Consider the following 20,842-nt stretch of genomic DNA (forward strand, 5'->3'; position numbering starts at 1 on the left):
GAGATGACTCCTTACAAAGAATCCTGGGAACTGCAGTTAGTTATGAGTGCTGCGAACTGTATATCTGTGAGGTGGAAACTACAGCTGCCAGGCGTCTTTAGGAGAAGTCATGTGCTTGCAATGAGCATTGAATGTGTGTTGAACCCTCCAAAAGCTGGACCCATTGAGGTGCCACCCAGGCCCCTACCTTACCCCATTTTTTGTTTATTTACTTACTTTAAATTATTCTTTATTGATTAAAAATTTACATATATGTACAAACATTGTGTAATTATACAAAAAATAGAAAATTTCTAAAGGAATAACAAAGAGGGGGGAAAGGAAGAGAAAATAAAGAAATAATAAAGATAAGAAGTAAAGAAATCAAAAGAGGCAAAGAAAAGGCAAGACAAAATTATTTACAAAGTAAAAGTGTTCATCGACACCGTCCTTCCAATCCTTCTCATTATACTACAATACAGACATTTTTTTTTACACAGGTTTATATTGTATAATATCATTTCTATTTTGTATACATTCTTCTTTTCTTTTTCTTTACAAATATCACTCAATTTCTGCTAATAGCCTTACCCCATTTTTAACCTGGAAGAAGCTCAGGTGTCCACTTCTACCTGCCCTGTGGACCCCCAAGCCCCTGTACCCCAAAACCTATGCATGTTCATTCAGTGTCTGAGCAGGGTTTTTTGTCTGAGCAGAGGGTCAGTGAATGTGCAAAGTCGGGGGAGAGATGATGTGTCCCTCTCCCTCCTTATGCATTTGTTGTGTGCCCTTTCAACAACCGAACAGGGCTTTGATTCCTACCCCCCCCCCCAGTAATTGTTGCCTCCCCAGGCTCATCTTCTCTGCCCACTCTCTATTCCATTCCCTTTTCTGATTTGCAGGCAATCTATAACGGGGGATTTCTTTTTCGCCGGACTGTTTTTCTGTCTGATGACCTTGGGCATCTACAATATCTGCACTGTAGATGAGATGTGGCATTGCCGCATGTATCTTGATAAAATGTATCAGTGGATGAATTGATTTTCATATTGATTTACCGGAGCACGAAACGACGCGAGTGGAGCGAGCGAGAGGCAAATTAGTCTCCTTAATGGCATCCTCCAAAGAAGTTGCAGAATCAGAGGTGGCGTGCGAAGTTAGCCGTGTCTATTGCAAGACTCCTTGCGGAGTGGAGAGGCCTGTTGCTTTCTTTGGATGCATTTCCCATCTCCATATCAGGCTAGCTCTCGTGGCATAAGCCGTTGCACAGCGTATATGTGTGTGGCAGGGAAATCAGTTATTAAAAGCCACAAAACCCAAATGTACCCATTCACTGATGACATCTCGTACAGCCTGCTGCAATGCATTGCAAGCAAGGCTTTCTTGGGAGACTGTTTGGGGGGCGCAATTCAACCCTCGGCACTAGGAGGTTTGAGATGTCTGAAACAGGTTGTTCTAACTTGGAGTAGTTTCCTTGGAAAGAGTAATTCTGGGTTAAGTGGAGGTTACAGGCCGGCATTTTGACCATGGTAGCATTGTGTGGACACTGCAAAAAAGTGGGGCTTCCATGAGCATGATAAATGCTCACCTGGAAGCACCCTTAGACTATAGAGAGCAGTCTTGCTCTTAATCAACTGGGCTGGCTGCTGGTCCAAAGTACCTGATGATAACCATCAAAGCACTCACTGGGGTGGGATCAAGGCACCAAAAATAAGCACTTCTCCCATGTCAATTTGTCCAGCCATTAAAATCAGCCTCAGAGGGCTAGTATCTGGTGACCACAGATGTGGCCTTGTCTGTTGTAGCACTCTCATCTTTGGAACCCCTTGCCAAGAGAATTTCTCCCAGTGCCACCCTCCTTAGCGTTCCAGCACCAGAAGCAAATCTTTCATATTCACCCAGGTCTTTTATAGCCTTGATTCTGTTTTTATGATGGATATTATATAGATAGATAGATGATAGATAGATAGATAGATAGATGATAGATAGATGATAGATAGATAGATAGATAGATAGATAGATAGATAGATAGATAGATAGATGATAGATAGTTTTTTTAAGTGCCTGCTGTAATGTCCTTGTTAGCTTGGGTCTTTATTCTATTCTTGAGGGTTTATATGCAAGCTGATCTGAAGACCATGGCTGAAGAGTGGTATTAAGTAGTTCTCCACCCACACTGCTCAGAGTTTCTCCTTTCTCGATGAGCTGCTTTTTAGTGAAAACCAAGCAACTTATCGGGAAAGACGTGCAACGACATGGAGTTTGACCATCTCTCTATAAGTAGGTTGCTATCCCTGACCACTGGTCCTGTTAGCTAGGTATGATGGGAGCTGTAGTCACAAAACATGTGGAGGGCCAAGTTTGCCTATGCCTGTTCTAGACTGACAACATCTGGGGACCCAAGTTTGGAGAACGCTGCCGGAAAGGCTATGTGCTTTTCCTGTGTTTGCAGCTGAGGGCCCATGTTTCTTTGGCTCTTGTTTTTAAATCTTTGCTTCCTATCAGAAAACTCGGTTGAGTGTGTCTGCTGGACCACAGCCTTGTGGAAACTCCATGGGTGGCCCTCTCTGCAGAAGGGGAGACGTGGAGGAGGTGTGTGGTTGTATTTGCAGATACCCTTATATACAGCCTAATCCCTTTCCTTCCCCCCCATTCCCATTTTTATCAGTGCAAACAGTTAACACAGAACTGAAACAGCCAAATTGAACAGCGATGAAAAGAGGAGACATGGCTGTAATTTCCACTCTGTGGCATCTTTTTGTAAACACTTTCTCCCTCCAACCCCCAACCCCCATCCCAGAAGTAAAATAGATATTCTTAAGTATGTGCTCAGTCCAAGATCTAAGCTGACAGCTGATTTAACTTTTATTAGGATAAGTGAGCTTAAGCTAGAGATCTGTTGTTTTTGTACTATGTTGGCACAAATCATCGTAAAGGAAGCCATGAAACCTGATTTCCGTGTTGTATTATATATATATATTTATATATAAAAGAACAAGGGAGTTAATTTTTCTTTTGCAAATTATTGCGTCGATTTATTCATTTTCAAATGTGAACCTAAAACCAGCATGCATAATTTTTTGCTCATTTTCCATTTTTATGCAGGTCCCCCTGCAGAGCCACAAAGGGCCTGCGTACGCTCGCCTGTGGTTCTGTCTCTGATAGAACAACATATTTATAGCCTGATATAAATAAAATCAGAAGGTTCCTATAAAAGTCTGTTTATTACTGCAGTACAAAGTTAGAAAAGGCTTAAGGTTTCGGCTCCTTGGCTCTCACATACTGCAATGAATATTTTATAGGGAAGGAAATACTTAGCGTCTGAATCTTTTTATAGTGCCGCTGCTGCTGTTCGTAGGGCTGGTAACCTTCCAGAACGTGGGCTTTGCATCACAACAGCGCCTTTCGAAAAACATCTGCACAAACACATATATGTGAGTCCATAGCAAACGCTGCTGCTTTTGTGTGTCTTGGGGGATACGCAACCAGTTCAGCTTTAGAGTTGACAGTTGGCCAGTTTGGTTTCCAAATCACCCAGTAAGCTACCTCCTTATTATGGTCCTGAGCTTCTGGGCGGTCCCTCGGTGCATAGATGATGTTTTGTATTCTTCCAGGGCATAGCTGTCAACTTTTCCCTTTTCTTGTGAGGAATCCTATTTGGAATAAGGGGATTTCCCTTTAAAAAGGGGAAACGTTGACATCAGAACACCAGATTGATGGACTAAGTAATGGACAGAAAGGACTGATATGACCCGAAACCAGGAAGAAGGGACGTTGGATGAAAATTAGAAATACAAAGGGAATTTTTTTATGTTAACTTTGGAATTAATGCAATATTATTGAAATTTGAGGGATTTTGCCGGAAAGGAACTAAATTGGCTTTAGTAGAAATGTTTTTAAGGAGAAATGCATGAATGTGTTGTGTTTTTGAAATTTTAAGATTTTTAACATAAGATAAGGTTAAATGGAGTAAGGTAAATTGAATAATAGATTATATTAAAAGAGGGAAAGGCTATGTTGATTAATAAATAAGATAGAGTGTGATGATTAACTATTTAAACTAAAATTGAGAAATATGGGAAGAATTTGCTGAAATAACGAATTAAATTAGAATACAAAAAGGGAGGTGTGAGGAGGTTCAAGAATTAAGCAAATGAAAAATTGTAATTGGAGATTTGTATTTTTTCTTTTTATTTTATTTTCTATTTTTTCTTTTTTGGGCTAGGGGTTTTTGTATGTATATTTTATGGGGATTTTTTATGTATTGATGAAACTTTGAATAAATATCATTTAAAAAAAATAAAAAATAAAAAAGGGAAACGTTGACAGCTATGTTCCAGGGGCTGCTAGTTCTACCAGCATCTTTCAATGGTATATCAAGATCTAGCTGCAAACTGCCACAAGGGGTTGTAATAGAAGGGCAGATTCCTCTCATCCTGGGAAGATCATGAGAAGAGCCTGCTGGGGCAGTCCAGTGGTTCATCTACAGATGTCCATCATCTTGTTCTTAGGTTCTGTGGAAAACTGGCAAGCAGGACCTGAGCACAAGAGGACTCTCCTCTCCTTTGGTTTCCAGCAACTGGCATTCAGAAGCATTGCTGAACATGGAGGCAGATCATAGCCACCATGGCTGGTTGCCATGGGTAGCCTCGTGCTGCATGCATTTGTCCAATCCTCTTTTAAAACCACCCAAGTTTGTAGCTATTGCTGCCTCCTGTGGAAGTGAGTTCCACAGTTTAAATATCTGTTGCATGGTGAAATGTACTTTTTCTGGTCTGTCATCATAGCACCCAGCTGAAAGGATGGGAAGTCTACTAGGAAAGAGGCATATGCCTTCCTTGTTGGAAAGCCAGCAGAGATGTTCTGCAGCGTTGGTAGGGATCCACACCGTCTGAGCTGAATTTTGCAGTTCTGTAATAGTAGGTTAAACCACAGAGCCTAGGACTTGCCAATCAGAAGGTTGGCGGTTCGAATCCCCGCGATGGGGTGAGCTCCCGTTGCTCGGTCCCAGCTCCTGCCAACCTAGCAGTTCGAAAGCACATCAAAGTGCAAGTAGATAAATACGTACTGCTCCGGCGGGAAGGTAAACAGCGTTTCCATGCGTTGCTCTGGTTCGCCAGAAGCAGTTTAGTCATGCTGGCCACATAACCTGGAAGCTGTGCACCGGCTCCCTTGGCCAATAAAGCAAGATGAGCGCCGCAACCCCAGAGTCGGTCACGACTGGACCTAATGGTCAGGGGTCGCTTTACCTTTACCTTTTAATAGTACATCAAGCCTATCTTTGTCTACGCTGGGTTGGAAGAGATGACCCTCCAGTTTCGATTGTTGAAGAGACCTTATCTGCAGGGATGCACGAGTAACTGGTCACAGATTTACACTGGGTCATGCAAGATTCCTAATATGCTTCATAATTCAACCATCCAAAGAATGACCTTCTAAATTCCTAGTTGAAAGGCTGCCTTATTCCAGGTCATTTGTATATCTAGCTTAGTATTGTCTGCCCTTACTGGCAACAGCTTTCCAGGGCATTGGGCAAGGGAAGATTTCCGCCAGCTCTTGCAACCTGTTCCTTAACTCTCTCCCCAAACACTGGAGATGCAAGAAATTGACCTTAAAACCTTCTCTACATCTGTTATTGCCACAGGGAAGATATAACTCTACTACAGCCCTTTCCAAACCTCGTGCCTCCCTCGGGTTTTGCAATACACTCCCACCAGGCTCAGTTATTATGGCCATGGTGGCTGGACTTGATGGAAGTTGTAGTCATGGTGGGCACCAGGTTGGGGTTTGCTGCTTGACTATGCGCATCAAACTGAACCAATAGTCAGTTCCCCTTTCTAGGAACCCTGGCATCTTTGGCTCAGAAAGTTGAGGCTCTCTGACATGCTATTTTTAAGCAACCTTCACAAATGAAAGTTTCCGGAGTTTATGGAGAGAAGACATTGCAGCAGTTGAGTTGCTTTTGTCACGTTGGATGTAACCTTCTAGTCTTTGCAGTGTCTAAACTGCAAGAGAAAGGTGGGTGTATCAGCGATGGCAGTAATCGCCCTTCAGTTGCGACCAAAAATTGCTAGAGGTTAAGGAATAGACAGGGACGCGGGTGGCGCTGTGGGTAAAACCTCAGCACCTAGGACTTGCCGATCGCATGGTCGGCGGTTCGAATCCCAACGGCGGGGTGAGCTCCTGTCGTTCGGTCCCAGCGCCTGCCAACCTAGCAGTTTGAAAGCACCTCCGGGTGCAAGTAGATAAATAGGGACCGCTTACCAGCGGGAAGGTAAACGGCATTCCGTGTGCTGCGCTGGCTCGCCAGATGCAGCTTGTCACGCTGGCCACGTGACCCGGAAGTGTCTGCGGACAGCGCTGGCTCCCGGCCTATAGAGTGAGATGAGCGCACAACCCTAGAGTCTGTCAAGACTGGCCCGTACGGGCAGGGGTACCTTTACCTTTACCTTAAGGAATAGACAGGATCCCTTGCGTTGGAAGGTTCAAGAGGCGCGCACCTTGGATTGCAGCTGCCGTCTTAGATTCCCCAAGCAACTACTTAGGATCCTAAGCGCAGAGGTGGCAAGTCTGCCCCCCCACTGCCCCCATCTGCGTTTAGCAGCAAATGTTGGAAAGGATTAGTCAGTTGGCTGTAAAATTAACTAGTCCGACAGGTATTTAGTATAACGATGGTGCACCAAATCTGTCAGTTGCCAAATAAACTCCCCCCTCTCCCTCCCTCCTTAACACCCCATGCCCCCCCAGTAGCTCTATGCGCCTCACGAAGCCTATGCTCGAGCCCTGAAATGACAAAGCACCCTTTAGTTAATTGCGCGACGGATCGCCCAGAGTTAAAAGTTCTGATTTATATGACTGTAGCTCTAACTGCTCAATAACCCAGGCCTGTAATCTACTTTCATTTCAAACAGAACGGTGATTTATGGGGCGGCATGCCGCTTTAGCTCAGAAATGAGGTGTTCAACATATGCTCTGTTGACATAAATTTGGAATTTATTGCTCTTGTCAAAACTGCCTGTTGGACAAAGGTGCGTATTAAGGCAATAAATGACCGGGAATAGTTTTCTGTCAAATTTCCTAACCATTGTATTCAGTCTGTTTGAGGAGTTGGAGCAGAATTATACACATACTTTCGTTTAAAATAAAAAAAATCAAATGTCCTAAAATCTGTACTTCTTTTGGTTTTGCCGAGTCTGCCTGAAGGAAGAGAATCTTTGTGCAAACTCTCAGGCCCTTCTGAATGCCAACTCAGAGTTTTATGCCCTTCCCCCTTCGGAGCAAAGCACCCTTTTCTTCCTCATTAAACAAGAAAAGGGGAGAAAGGAGGGGGGGGTCGGAGGGGGAGCTTGTTAAATAAATATACTATAAAAGGTGTTTTTATGTGCAGCTTTAAAAAAAAAAGGCAGGAGTATTGGGCTGCAAACAAGTACTGTTTGGTTTACAGTGGGTTAAAAGTTGTCACCCATTGTATGCATTTATAAAAATAAAAACTAGTTTTACAAACTGGCTTTCAACCCTAACAAGGGCCCCACAGGGCAGTGTACAGAAAACAGAGATGACTCAATTCACATGTAAAGACCAATCTAACTAATTCAAACTTTTAGGAAACACTATGTGAACCCGAAATGTGAACATCCCTTGAATTTTGCACTGTTCCAATTTTGCATTGCAGCTCTGCAGCCAAGCGTTGTACAATAATGCACATACTAGGGGGATCTGTGCATTAAATTGCATATATTATTGAAAATAACATGCAGGATGCATTTTATTAGGGGGAAAATGTAAATATTAGGGGAAATCTGTCATGGAAAAATGTGTGTATTCGGTAAAATTGCATGCAGAAATGTGTATATTAAGAGAGAAATTTCCCCAAAAATGCTGATGGAATTTTCATGAGGACTTAAAAACAATAATAATGTACAAAATTTTGTGAAAATGTGGAGAACTCAAGAGTGGGAAAAGGAGAAAAAAAAAAAAAAACCCCAGAAATTCACCCATCCCTAAGAGAAAAGAAACACCAAAGAAAACGGGATGGTTGGTATATCTCCTTGGAAAGAAAGGTCAATAAAGTGGGACAAATGAATGTCCAATTTTCATTGGCCAAAGTAATAGGCCAGGAACCTAGAAAGGCCGGTCAGGGGTGATTATAGCTTTCCAGGTGCCACCAACATCTATTGCACAGCACTGAAAATTCTGAGGTGCTGATTTCTTCTGATTTCTTGGGGCCTGCAAAGTCAGCTAGTCTCAGTTTGTTTCGCCGATGCAAGGACTTTTGGTTTTAAAGGCCAGCAGCAAACTGGGGCCCACTTCTAGACTGGGAACTTCACCAAAGATTTGCATCAGCTTTCTTTCAAAAACTGGACCATTCGGACAGGCCGCTTTTTGTAACCAGCCAGTTTTATTGACGTTCCCTTGAAGCTTTTAGCAACACTGCTGCTGTTGTTGTAGTAGTAGTATTAATGTTCATGTTGTACACTGCTACATTTCCCATAAAAGTGTGGCTCATAAATATGTAAAAAAACACATTTTTGCACAAATGGGGAAAGCCACCACTATTCTGACACAGGATTGAGAAGGCAGCAAGAGCTCACACTTCCTGTGTGATGGACAAAGTTGACTCGTCTTAGAAATTGCCCGTGACTCTGACACTTACTGGATGGGAAATGTTTTGCTTTGGGGGTTTGTCTCAAGCAAAAATAGAGAATGCTTTGACTCTGGCTTGCAAACAGGTGGCCGTGGGGAAGTGACCTTTATATAGCTGCATTCATAATCTGCATTGTCCATAGTACATGCAACAGGTTCTAAGAACAAATGCAGCATAATTTTTATATTATCCAAAGGAGAAAAAAAAAGTGGTACCTCAGGTTAAGTACTTAATTCGTTCCGGAGGTCTGTTCTTAACCTGAAACTGTTCTTAACCTGAGCACCACTTTAGCTAATGGGGCCTCCTGCTGCCGCTGCGCCGCTGGAGCACGATTTCTGTTCTCATCCTGAAGCAAAGTTCTTAACCCGAGGTACTATTTCTGGGTTAGCGGAGTCTGTAACCTGAAGCGTATGTAACCTGAAGCGTATGTAACCCGAGGTACCACTGTATCTATAAACCCTCTTCATTAATGTCTGGAATTTCAGGCATTTCAGGAGTATCCCCAGTGATCCCCTTTTCTCTTTCTCTTCTCTCCCCCTCCCCATTTTAAGAGGGGCATTATATAGTAGTAGTATTTTTATTTGGAATTTAAGAAGGACCAAAACTCGCTGGAAGAGCATCTGCTTAGCATGCAGTTGGTTCCCAGGTTCAATTTCTGACATCTCCAGGTCGGACTGGGATTGTCTCCTACGTGAAACCCAGGAAAGCTACTCCAGAAGTTGTCAACCCCTGTTTTCTTTTTTAAGTTAGGAACATGAGAATCTGACTTATACTGCGTCAGACCATCTGTCCCTCTAAGCTCTGGATTGTCCACACTGACTGGCATCAATTTGGTACAGTTTCAGACAGGGGACATCCCCATCCCTATTTGGAGATTCTGCCAGGGATGGAACTTTCTGCAGGCAAAGCAGGTGTCTCATCACCAGTGACCCTCTTGTGTAATGCTAGAACTTCAGGTCACTCAATGAAATGTATTGGTGGTTGCTTCAGAAATGGACAGGTCTCCCACCCCTGAAAAATGTGTACAAAAGTGAGTGTATTAGGTGAAAATGTGCCCCCAAATGCATATATTGGTGAAAAGAACATCACATCAGAGTAATTGAAGGTGGAAGTTTCTTCCATTGCTAAAGAAGTCCATGGAAGTTAGATTCCCATGCCTGCTGCATAGCTCAGTTGTTTAGAGCGTGGTGCTGATAACGCTGAGGTTACGGGTTCGATCCCCGCAAGGGACATCTGCAAATTCCTGCATTGTAGGGAGTTGGACTAGGTGATCCTCAGGGTCCCTTCCAACTCTATGGTTATATGAGATATATGAGAAATCTGCCTTGGGGTGGTGGTGTATGCCTTTGGGGAGTGAAACATGTGTGTTGCTTTTCAGTCCTGCTTGCAGGTTTCCAGGAGGTTAGCCACTCCATGTGGGAAGCCTCTGTAGGCCTGACCTAGCCAGGCTGCCCTTACATTCCATGTCCCTCCGTCCTGGGTTAACAACTGCTGCCGCAGCAGCGCCCAAGCAACAGCAGTTGCTCTGGCTTGGCTGGAACAAAGGCCCGAGTGAGCAGTGTGGCCTTGTGTGTGAGCCTTTCTCCTCTCCGGCCCCCCTGCTGTTCCTGTGTGCGGGTGGATTCGGCCTGCGTTGACAAATGCCCGCGCACACCCTTTGTACACACACAAACATAAAATTCTCCCCGAGTGGTGCCGAATCACTTGCCACCAATCCCCTTTGCCTTTTCACACAAAGCACCCCATTGGGAAAACTCATAATTTTTACACCACACAGTCCTGACTGGTCAGTGCTGGAATTACGGTCTCTTTGAAGTGCTGCTTTTTTTTGCAGGAGATTTTACAGGCCTTTTTAATTACCTACTGCTTGCGAGAGGCCCCCTGCTTTCCAGTCCAGAGTCTGATTGTTTGTTCTTTCCAGTGGCCTTTGCGGAAGGCAGGAGTGCAGCAATTCTCTCCCCCCACAAACTCCGGTCTTCCTCAATAGTTTAAAGAGCTTCATGCTTGTTGTTCAGAGATAACTTCTCTCCTGAGTAGGTTGTCTTTGCAAGATCTCCAGCCACCGTCTATGATTGGGGCTTTGGCTTACTTAAATATTCCCAGTGTTGAAGTAAAGTCCATCCAGTTCCTTGAAGCCAACAGTCCACCACAAATTCGTTGGCATTGGCTCCACAGGGAGAGTGAGGAAAGGCGAACTTTCATGAGCACCACTGTCCAATTTTTAGCTGCTTGAAGGACTAGGTTCCTGGGTTGTTCCTAGTCCAGGTTTGTCGCCTTGGCAAACAAGGCCTACGGTATTGGCTTTGTATCTTGGCAGCTGGTTTCTGTGGTCTCAGGTAGAAGACTTTCCCAGCCCTTCTACCTGTGAGAAGAGATTCTAGGTTTCATACCTGAGACCTTCTGCATACAATTGGCACCTGCATAGAAAAAGGATGTATCACTGATGTATTCAACTGTAGGCATTGCCTCCCGCTTCACAATTATATTTCAGGTGGAACTAAAGCTGTGGGTTGTTGTTGTTATTATTATTTAGTTGTTTAGTCGTGTCCAACTCTTCATGACCCCATGGACCAGAGCACGCCAGGCACTTCTGTCACCACTGCCTCCTGCAGTTTGGTCCAAGAACACTGTCCAACCATCTCGTCCTCTGTCATCCCCTTCTCCTTGCGTCCTCCATCTTTCCCAGCATCAGGGTCTTTTCCAGGGAGTCTTCTCTTCTCATGAGGTGGCCAAAGTATTGGAGCCTCAGCTTCAGGATCTGTCCTTCCAGTGAGCACTCAGGGCTGATTTCCTTAGGAATGGATAGGTTTGATCTTCTTGTGATATATATAATGTTACAGTAGAATGGATAATATCAATATTACTGCTTCTTCTCCCCTCTCCTCTGCCCCTGTGGTGGCAGTTGGGGGAAGATAGAGGCCACTCTAGGAGGTGGTTGGTGACAGTATTCAGAACCTGAATGAAGACCACTTAGCTCACATGACTTGGCTCTTTTTTTGTGTGGACTCTCTGAATGGTTTGATAAGTCAGTAGCTGTTTTCTAGCATGGCCCCCTTGACCCAGGATATGCTCAGCTGTGCACAGTCTGGTCACATGGGATCACATTCACAAAACCAGCATACTGAAATTCAGTAGAAGCCTCAACCCTCTTCAGTTACCATATGGCCTTATGCTGAGTCAGACCATTGGTCCACCTAACTCAGTATTGTCTACACTGACTGGCAGCAGCAGGGTTCCCCCCACCCAAGCTGTACCTGGAGATGATGCCAGTTGAACCCAGTACCCTCTGCATGCAAAGCATATGCTCTTCCCCTGAGTCTATGGCCCTTCCCCATTGGTTGACTTTGATATCAAGGGCTATAAGAAGTTGGAGTCTTAAATGACTAGTAGTATTACTCCTAGAGCGTTGCTTGATAAATATACATGTATGACGGGCCTGATAAAAACATACCTTTCTGACTCTCCCCCTTTAAGAGTGGGACATGTGCAAGCTATAGCAATCTGCTGTGCTGTTTAGGAAAAAGACTCCCAAATTTCCAACTGCTAGAACAATGGCAGGCAAAGCTTGTAGATGGGTGGCTTGCTAGTTTGGGGCTGATTTATTTGTGTCGGCCTGTTCAGCACCAGTTCAGCAGAATTGTCTTCACCTGTGCATTCGTATTAACCTGTGGCACAAACCTCCCCAGGAGGATCACTTGTGTTCTCTTGAAGCAGAAGGAGATTTCCACGGTGTGTGTCTCCCTCCATAATCCCTTCTGCACCACGTTGTGGCTTTACTTTGCTTAGAGGGACGTTCATTTACTTATTCAGGATGCACAAGAGATTAGGAATTTATGATGTCAGTCAGATGTCAAATATTAAAAACTGCAGATCATTTTTCTGGACTGTGCCATTTTGGGAGTGTATAATTGGGAATCAATACCCACATACTTTGAATGTGTTTTCGTGGGTCTCTCTCCCCCCCCCCCCTCCATTCCTTCTTTCTTAAAAGCACAACTTTAGTGAAAATGGTCGACTTGTCTATTGATCTTTCTCTTTCAGATCTTAACAGCGTGGATGGCTATAATACCTTGCTTACATCTGCAAGGGTTTTCCTTTTTTTTTTATGTGTGTGGCAATAAAATAGCCTTAATCCACTGAGCATAAATAGAACATTTCAATCATATTTCGCTACCAGGAGCCTGAGAGATAAAGTGCTTTAAAGACCTTGCTGAAAGAGACTGTATGAGATTGGCTACGATAACATCATGCTATAAGCAGGTGCCAAATGGAAAACTTTTGTTCCTGCTGAAATTTGTTGATAGAGATATTTCAAATAAATGACTTGCCGAAAGCCAAAGCATTGTTATTTTTTTAAAAAACTAAAAAATAAAGACTCGGTTATGTAACCAATGGAAGGGTTGGGACACTGAGTTTGATTGCCATGTAGATCTGTAGGTGAGCTGTTGGGTGTAGTAAGATTAATGCGTTCTTTTGTCATTTCTGACACCCTGTTCAAATGCCTTGCTTGGGGCAGTGGGAGGGAGCAAGGAAGAGGAGCCTGCAAACACTCTACTGGGATTCTGGTTCTCTTCTAACACTCATGTGTCCTTCAGTATGGAAAGGGGCTCTTCAGAACAGCACATTCGGCCCTCGTGGGCTCTCATGCGGCTCTGAAAAGGTGGCGCGATGCTGTGTCTTCTCCAAAATGATATGCTTGCGCCTAGTCCCAGTGTAAGGAGGCGGCGATTTCTGTCCACCCTGACTTTGTTGCAATCAGCGCTGTTTCCGTTCCACCACAATTTGTCTTCCACAAAAGACTGCATTATTTGTCTCACTGTCCATCATGGTTAAAACAAAAATAATTAATTACAGGCAACGCCCTGTTTGTGTGGGGGTTGTGTTCCTGGTCATTGCGCGCTTATGTGAAATTGTGTGAAATCAGAATCCATTGGGAAAGCCTGCAAACACTCTATTCCGCCCCCGCTCCATCCCTGTTCCACTCTTTTAGTGACGGTTTGGTGATGTCTTTATGAAGTTTCTGGGTCATTTCCAGGTTTGGTCCTGTGCGTGTGTGTGCAATCACACACATATCGGTCGCAGCTAAAATGGGAGTTGCCTGTGTGTAATTGATTTCAATGGAAGGGAAGCATCAGAAACAATGCAGAAAATAATATAATTATTTATGGAAGATTTGCAAACTCAACAAGATGAATATGACCACTGCTCATATTTCCTTGTGTGATTTCCATTTCTGACTTCAGACGACCATGCAAATTGTGGCAATTTCTGCTGCTATTCCCATTTCTGATGGAATTCTCTACCTGGTATCCAGCCAAAATGGGGCACAGGATTCAAAAGTGAGGTAGTTTAGATCCTCGGTCCTGCATACCTGAAGGAGCGTCTCCATCCTCATCGTTCAGCCCGGACACTGAGATCCAGTGCTGAGGGCCTTCTGGCAGTTCCCTCATTGCGAGAAGTGAGGTTACAGGGTGGTTAATCCCCCCGGTGCAAAAATGGTTATATCCCCCCGGTGCAAAAATGTGGGATCAGGTTGTGCCCCCCATTATATTCTGCACTATGCAACTAAACTGGTTCAGTCTTCCTTTCACTGCTGCATGCTGCAAAGCACATTTACATTTAGGCAGTGTTATTCCGTGGCAACATTCCCCGCCCTCTGGTTGTAGTGACCCTCTCCACTGTTAAAATGTGGAGAAAAAACTGTGTGGGACTTTTAGTGCAGTGCTGAGGAACCCCAGACCTGGTGACCTCCCAAATCTGCTCTTGGGACTCTCTCTAGACCACACCCCCTATATAAACCACACCCCTCACCTGCTTTGCTTTGTACCCCCATCGAGTGTCTGGGATGTGCCCCTAGGCAGCTGCTTTTCTCATAGTTCATGCCCCTTTGAGCCTGTTTGGGGAAGGGATTTGATTGACAGGGGGGTGATACTCCATACAGTCTGTAGCTTAGCTGTGATTGGGTGGCTGTTTGCTCCATGTGTCTTTGTCATAGGGATGTAGACGAATTTCAGTGATGGGAATTTAAAACCGATAGAAGTTGGGCAACTATTTCTTCCTCTGTCTTCTTGGGATCAATCCTGCTACTGCCCCATCTTGACATATATAGCTCAGCCTGCTAAATATCATTTGGGCCGCGAGACCAATGGCTCAAGAACTTCACCAGTTCACTCTTCAATGAGCAGCTGTTTTATAAAAGAGACAGTGCACGCTCCCAACCAGAAAGGCCATGGATGGGTGCCTTTCATCACCTGTCTTAGGAAGTGTCTAGATTCACAGCCCTGGGTTAGGAGTAGAGATGGAAGCAGGAAAATAAATCTCCCAGGATGTTGATTAAGTACCTTTTCCTCTTCACCCCCCACCCTCCCCGCTTCCAATCATTCTTTTGGCATTTCTGCCCTTCCTTAACTCATATATTGCTGCTTCTTCTCACCAGTTGTTTCCACATTTTTTTTATAAATGTAAAAAGCACTTTATGACTCCTCTCTCAGCAGCCCCGACTAGCCACCATGAGAGGTGGTCCATCAGTAGATTGGGGGTGATGGGGTGGGGTGGGAACATGTTTCAAATTATAGCATCAACCTGTCTGTGGCTATTCCGTTCCGGTCATTAAAAGTGCCCATTTTACAGCTGCAGAACTGAGTCTGGGTTGAGCAAGGCTACAACAAAAAACCATCTATCACACGTCACATCAGCCCAGGTGTGTGAGAGGTGGGTTTTGTTTTGGTTTTTTTTTTGTAGTCTGTGAGTATGCTCATGTCTTTTAAAGCCTTATTTGGTTGAATGTATAAATGCTTCAGGAGAAGTCTTGAATACTTTTTTTTTATGACAACAAGCTTATGTGGTTGTTTAAACATTCCCCTGCTTAACCCTCCCAGTTAAATATAATATCTTTCCTGTGATTCTTAACTGATGAGAATCTGTCAGTAACAGTAGATTTTGTGAAACATTCCCATGGGTTAAGTGCTGATGTTTAAAAATAAATTCTTTCCACCCCAGCACTCAAAATCTCTGAACATACCAAGAGAACTCACTTTCCACCCATCTTTTGTCTTTCTGTAGGAAACTGCACAGTGGGATGAAGACTTATGGGTGTGAATTGTGCGGGAAAAGATTCCTTGACAGCCTGCGGCTCCGGATGCACTTATTGGCTCATTCAGGTAAGTTTGGAAAAATATGGGGGGGGGGCATTCCTTCCTCCCATACACTTTCCAGGTTAATGGTATTTTAGCTCAATCAGGATTGGAATATGCTGAAACTCTATCGTCATCATCCCCATCATATTGAGTTTAGAGCATACAAGAAGATGAACACTTAGGTTAGGTCCAAAATAGATGTCAATGCATTTCATGTTATGTCACCCCTTCCTTATAAATAGTGACTGGTGTGTGCATATGAGGCGGGACTTGTTCCAAAAGGCAAGAGAGACAAAGTTTGGGAAAATGTGTATTTTAAAATTGGTTGCAAGCCTCTCAGTTTCACATATCCCTTCATCATGGAGAACATTTGTTGTTTGTTGTTGTTTAGTCATTTAGTCGTGTCCGACTCTTTGTGACCCCATGGAACATACCAGGCACTCCTGTCTTCCACTGCCTCCCGCAGTTTGGTCAAACTCATGCTGGTCCAACCATCTCGTCCTCTGTTGTCCCCTTCTCCTTGTGCCCTCCATCTTTCCGAACATCAGAGTCTTTTCCAGGGAGTCTTCTCTTCTCAGGAGGTGGCCAAAGTATTGGAGCCTCAGCTTCAGGATCTGTCCTTCCAGTGAGCACTCTGTGTTCCATGGAGAACATAGAATGAATCAAATCACAGGTGTGTGTAGAACAAGGTTTTACAAAGCCACCAAACTGAGCTGTTTGCTGACAATTGGCCCTCTTTGCTGTTAACCTGTGACCCAACTTGTTCCCTTTTCATCCCTGTGAAATATTGCTCTGGTCTGCCTGTTAAAGATGCTTGTGTGATAATGGAAAGCTCTCATACCTGGTCACCAGCCTGAGTTAGGTCCCAACTTGTAAGAACGGAACAGCTTTTCTTATTTTGCATAGATTATCTTGTGTCTGCAGCTTGCTGTGTGGGCTGTTAGGCCAGTACTATTATTATTATTTTTAAAAATAGTTTTGCAGTTTAAAAATTTACAATCAATTATCCAACAACATAAAAATAAGATTCCAAAGACTCTCCTGTACTTCCCTCCTCCCCTTTGTGGGTCTGTTTGTTAACAATTTCCTCCTGCATCTTTTATAATAATCCAAATATTTTTCATCTCTGTTATATCCAAAATTCAACATTAAACTACAAGTGTTATTCCAATCCTACTAATGATTTTAGCTGTTTACGATGGTTTTTAAGATAAATTATGTAATTTCCCCATTCCTTATTAAAATTTTGGCCTTCCTGATCTCTGATTCTTCTGGTCATTTTTGCCATTTTGGCATAGTCCATCAACTTAATCCGCCATTCTTCTCTGGTAGGGACTTTGTCTTCTTTCCATCTCTGGGCCATTAACATCCAGGCAGCTATGGTCACATACATAAATAGTCTTTTCTGCTCTGCTGGGATTTGGGCACTTGTAAGTTAGGCCAAACTTGTAAGGGACGTGGGTGGCGCTGTGGGTAAAAGCCTCAGCGCCTAGGGCTTGCCGATCGAAAGGTCAGTGGTTCGAATCCCCACAGCGGGGTGCGCTCCTGCTGCTCGGTCCCAGCGCCTGCCAACCTAGCAGTTCGAAAGCACCCCCGGGTGCAAGTAGATAAATAGGGACCGCTTACCAGCGGGAAGGTAAACGGCGTTCAGTGTGCTGCGCTGGCTCGCCAGATGCAGCTTTGTCACGCTGGCCACGTGACCCGGAAGTGTCTCCAGACAGTGCTGGCCCCTGGCCTCTTGAGTGAGATGGGTGCACAACCCCAGAGTCTGTCAAGACTGGCCCGTACGGGCAGGGGTACCTTTACCTTTACTAAGTTAGGCCAATATTATCTCTGCATTGCAAACAGGCTTGGTTGAGAGAAAAATGGCAGAGCTTGCTCATGGCCAGCACAAGACTGAACCAACAGCTTTCTAGTCCATAGTGTGGTCTTGTGTCCACTTGACAACAGGCTACCAAATAATGGCAGCCATTGTGCTAGGGCAAAGGATGTGCAGAAGTTCAACTCCTTGGCCTCTAGAAGCTGTGGTCTCCTTCCCTCCTGAGAGTTTTCCATACACCAGAAACATACTTCTAATGATTGCCATTGGAGTTAGGGACCTCCTGGTTTAAATGCATACCAATTCAGACCATGAGCGACGCTTCAGACTTTGCCCTGTTGAAGAGTACAAACTACAATTTCTCAATGATTTCCCAGCCATTAAAACCAATTGGTTACACTTTGTCAGAGGTCCTCAGAGCCAGGTCTTGCCGTTCTGAATGGTTTTCCTTGGCTCCTTGATACTGCAGGTGCTTAAGCACAGCCCTGGAGCGGCAGACTTTGAATCCCAAGTGGCTGATTACTATTCCATCCTTCCAGGATGGACAGACATGGCTCCCCCTATTTCGCCCGTCTTTGTCTTCACCAATACGTTCTGCATTTCTGTGTATGTGTTGCGAAAGCTGCATTCTCTGAGCAACCACTGGAGTTGCATTAGTAAAACTGTTGCAGAATTAGGCACTCGCTTCCTGTAATGAATCTCACGATTGGGCTCAAATTATGCAGCCTCCTTAATTAAATGGCTATCGAGGGGCTGGAATGCTAAGTGGGAGGCTTGGTACCCTGAAAGTTAATTCAGTCCTAAACTTACTTGCAGGAGGAACTCAGTGTACAACCATCCCATATACTCAGTTCTCTGAATGGTGCTCCTTACATAGCTTATGTGTCCCAAGCTTTGCAGAAAGGGGGTGGTATTTAAGCAAGAGAAGTGGCAGGGGGAACCGTCCAATCAGGACAAAGCATGCTCAGTGATGGCAGCATACCGCCTTGACTATTGTGGCTGGCTGGTTGGGAGTCTCTCTCACATGATTTTGATGGGGCTCAAAGGTTTGGAGGTCCACACTGGGACCCTTTCTTGAACGGACTCGCCTCCTCACACACAAAGGCACACACCCTGGTGTAGCCTTTGTGCAGAGAGAGAGAAATCTGTCAGGTTCTGTTTCTCTCAGTTTTTCCTTTTTTTCTAATCTTAAAATCAGCATTTCATATTCCTGCATTCATTAGGCATTCTTCTTTTAACATAAAAAAAATTCATCGTGAAAATTCATCAGCATCTTGATCCTAACCCCACCCCCCAAGTTTTTACATGCAGTTTTGATAAAGTACATTTTTGAAATCTCCCCCTAAACAATCGATTTTCATATACAAATGCATTTTTATGCCCCCTTTCTTCTAAAACGTATACACATTTTTGCACATATTCGTTGGTTGGTAAACAGCATTGCAAAATTCGGAGAAGTGTAGATTTCAAAGGATGGCTGTGTTTTGGTTCTTGGTTCAAGATGTGCAGATTACCGGTAGGTAAAAGGTAAAGCGACCCCTGACCATTAGGTCCAGTCGTGGCCGACTCTAGGGTTGCGGCGCTCATCTCGCTTTATTGGCCGAGGGAGCTGGCGTACAGCTTCCGGGTCATGTGGCCAGCATGACTAAGCCGCTTCTGGTGAACCAGAGCAGCGCACGGAAATGCCGTTTACCTTCCCACCAGAGCAGTACCTATTTATCTACTTTCACTTTGATTTCGAACTGCTAGGTTGGCAGGAGGCAGATTAGGTAGTTTCTCATTAAAATTCAGAAAGCTAACGACGCCCTCCTGCCCACCACAAATTTGTTCCTCATCCCCCACTGTTGTTCATATTATTTTTGAGTCCTAGCTACACAGCAGTCCTGAGAGAAAGAGAAGGTGAGCCCTCTGCATCTCTCCCCTGGCTCGCTTGCTTAGAAGAGATAGGTGAACAGGTGATAGCAGCAAGAGACAGCAGCAGAAGCAAGGCCTGGGTGCTCCAAGGGCTGGCTGTGGACTCACTGCTGCAGTGCGGACCTTGGCGATTGCCCAGTTACGCTGATTCCTGATACTAGCCTTGGACACAGATAAGGCTCTCCTACCATGTCCCAGTTGTTAGCTTCTGGAGTATTTACAGTCTGGTCCTCGCTGTAATCATGGGAAGGAAGCAACAGTTGCAGGGTGTTCACAGAGATTTGCATGTATTTATTTAACAAAATTTAGATACTGCTTGCTGGAACAAAAGACCTCTGAGTGGCTCACAGCAGATGGTCTAAAATCTTCATTTAAAACACCAGTTTAAAAGCAGGTTACATTTTGTAAAAAAAACCACCCCCAACCCTTTAAATATAAAATAAAACCAGTAATTTTAAAACACTTTATAACTATTAAACTCTCATGTCAAAATTCTGTGCTAAAATTATATGCCTGGGTAGGCTTGATGGACCAAAAATGGTTTCGGAAGGTGCTGAAAACAACTCAGTTGTTGATTGCCTTGCTGTCAAAGGGCAGAAGCTGAGCAAAACTGCAGCCTTAGAACAGAGGAAGCAAGGGAGATGCCTTGGTCCAATCTAGCTCTCTCTCCACTGACAGGCAGTGACTCTCCGGGGTTTCAGACGAGGGTCTGTGCAGCTTTAAAGGAATTATAATAATAATAATTTATTTGTACCCCGCCCATCTGGCTGGGTCTTCCCAGCCACTCTGGGCGGCTTCCAACAAAGATTAAAAATACATTAAAATGTCACACATTAAAAACTTTCCTAAACAGGGCTGCCTTCAGCTGTCTTCTAAAAGTCAGATAGTTGTTTGTTTCCTTGACATCTGATGGGAGGGCGTTCCACAGGCTGGGCGCCACTACCGAGAAGGCCCTCTGCCTGGTTCCCAGTAACTTTGCTTCTCACAGTGAGGGAACTGCCAGAAAGTCCTTGGAGCTGGATCTTAGTGTCCGGGCAGAACAATGGGGGTGGAGATGCTCCTTCAGGTATACTGGGCCGAGGCCATTTAGGACTTTAAAGGTCAGCACCAACACTTTGAATTGTGATCAGAAACATACTGGAAGCCAGGGATTGAAACTAAGTCCTTCTGTGTGCAAGGCAGATGCTCTACCACTGAGGAAATATAGGAATATATTCCAAGGGAAGCTTCGTCCCTCCAGCAGAGCTCCACATTTCCACCCAGCGAAAACTTCTCTGTAGGTATAAAAAGAACTTTCAACCTACGTTTGAGGGTGATAAGAGGGTGGGCAAAAGTCTGTTCCTTCTTTCA

At 44.4% G+C, this 20,842-nt stretch overlaps 1 protein-coding gene across 2 annotated transcripts in view; it reads left to right on the forward strand.

Moving 5' to 3' along the window:
* ZBTB16 (zinc finger and BTB domain containing 16) overlaps window positions 1–20,842 on the forward strand; it is a 193,895-nt gene that overhangs the window by 71,829 nt on the left and 101,224 nt on the right. For both annotated transcript variants that reach the window (XM_028708300.2, XM_028708301.2), the window contains exon 3: window positions 15,686–15,783. In XM_028708300.2, the coding sequence (XP_028564133.2) occupies window positions 15,686–15,783 (98 nt within the window). The remainder of the gene's footprint in view (window positions 1–15,685; window positions 15,784–20,842) is intronic.

This window comes from Podarcis muralis, chromosome 15 (genome assembly GCF_964188315.1).
Source record: "Podarcis muralis chromosome 15, rPodMur119.hap1.1, whole genome shotgun sequence".
NCBI lineage: Eukaryota > Metazoa > Chordata > Lepidosauria > Squamata > Lacertidae > Podarcis > Podarcis muralis.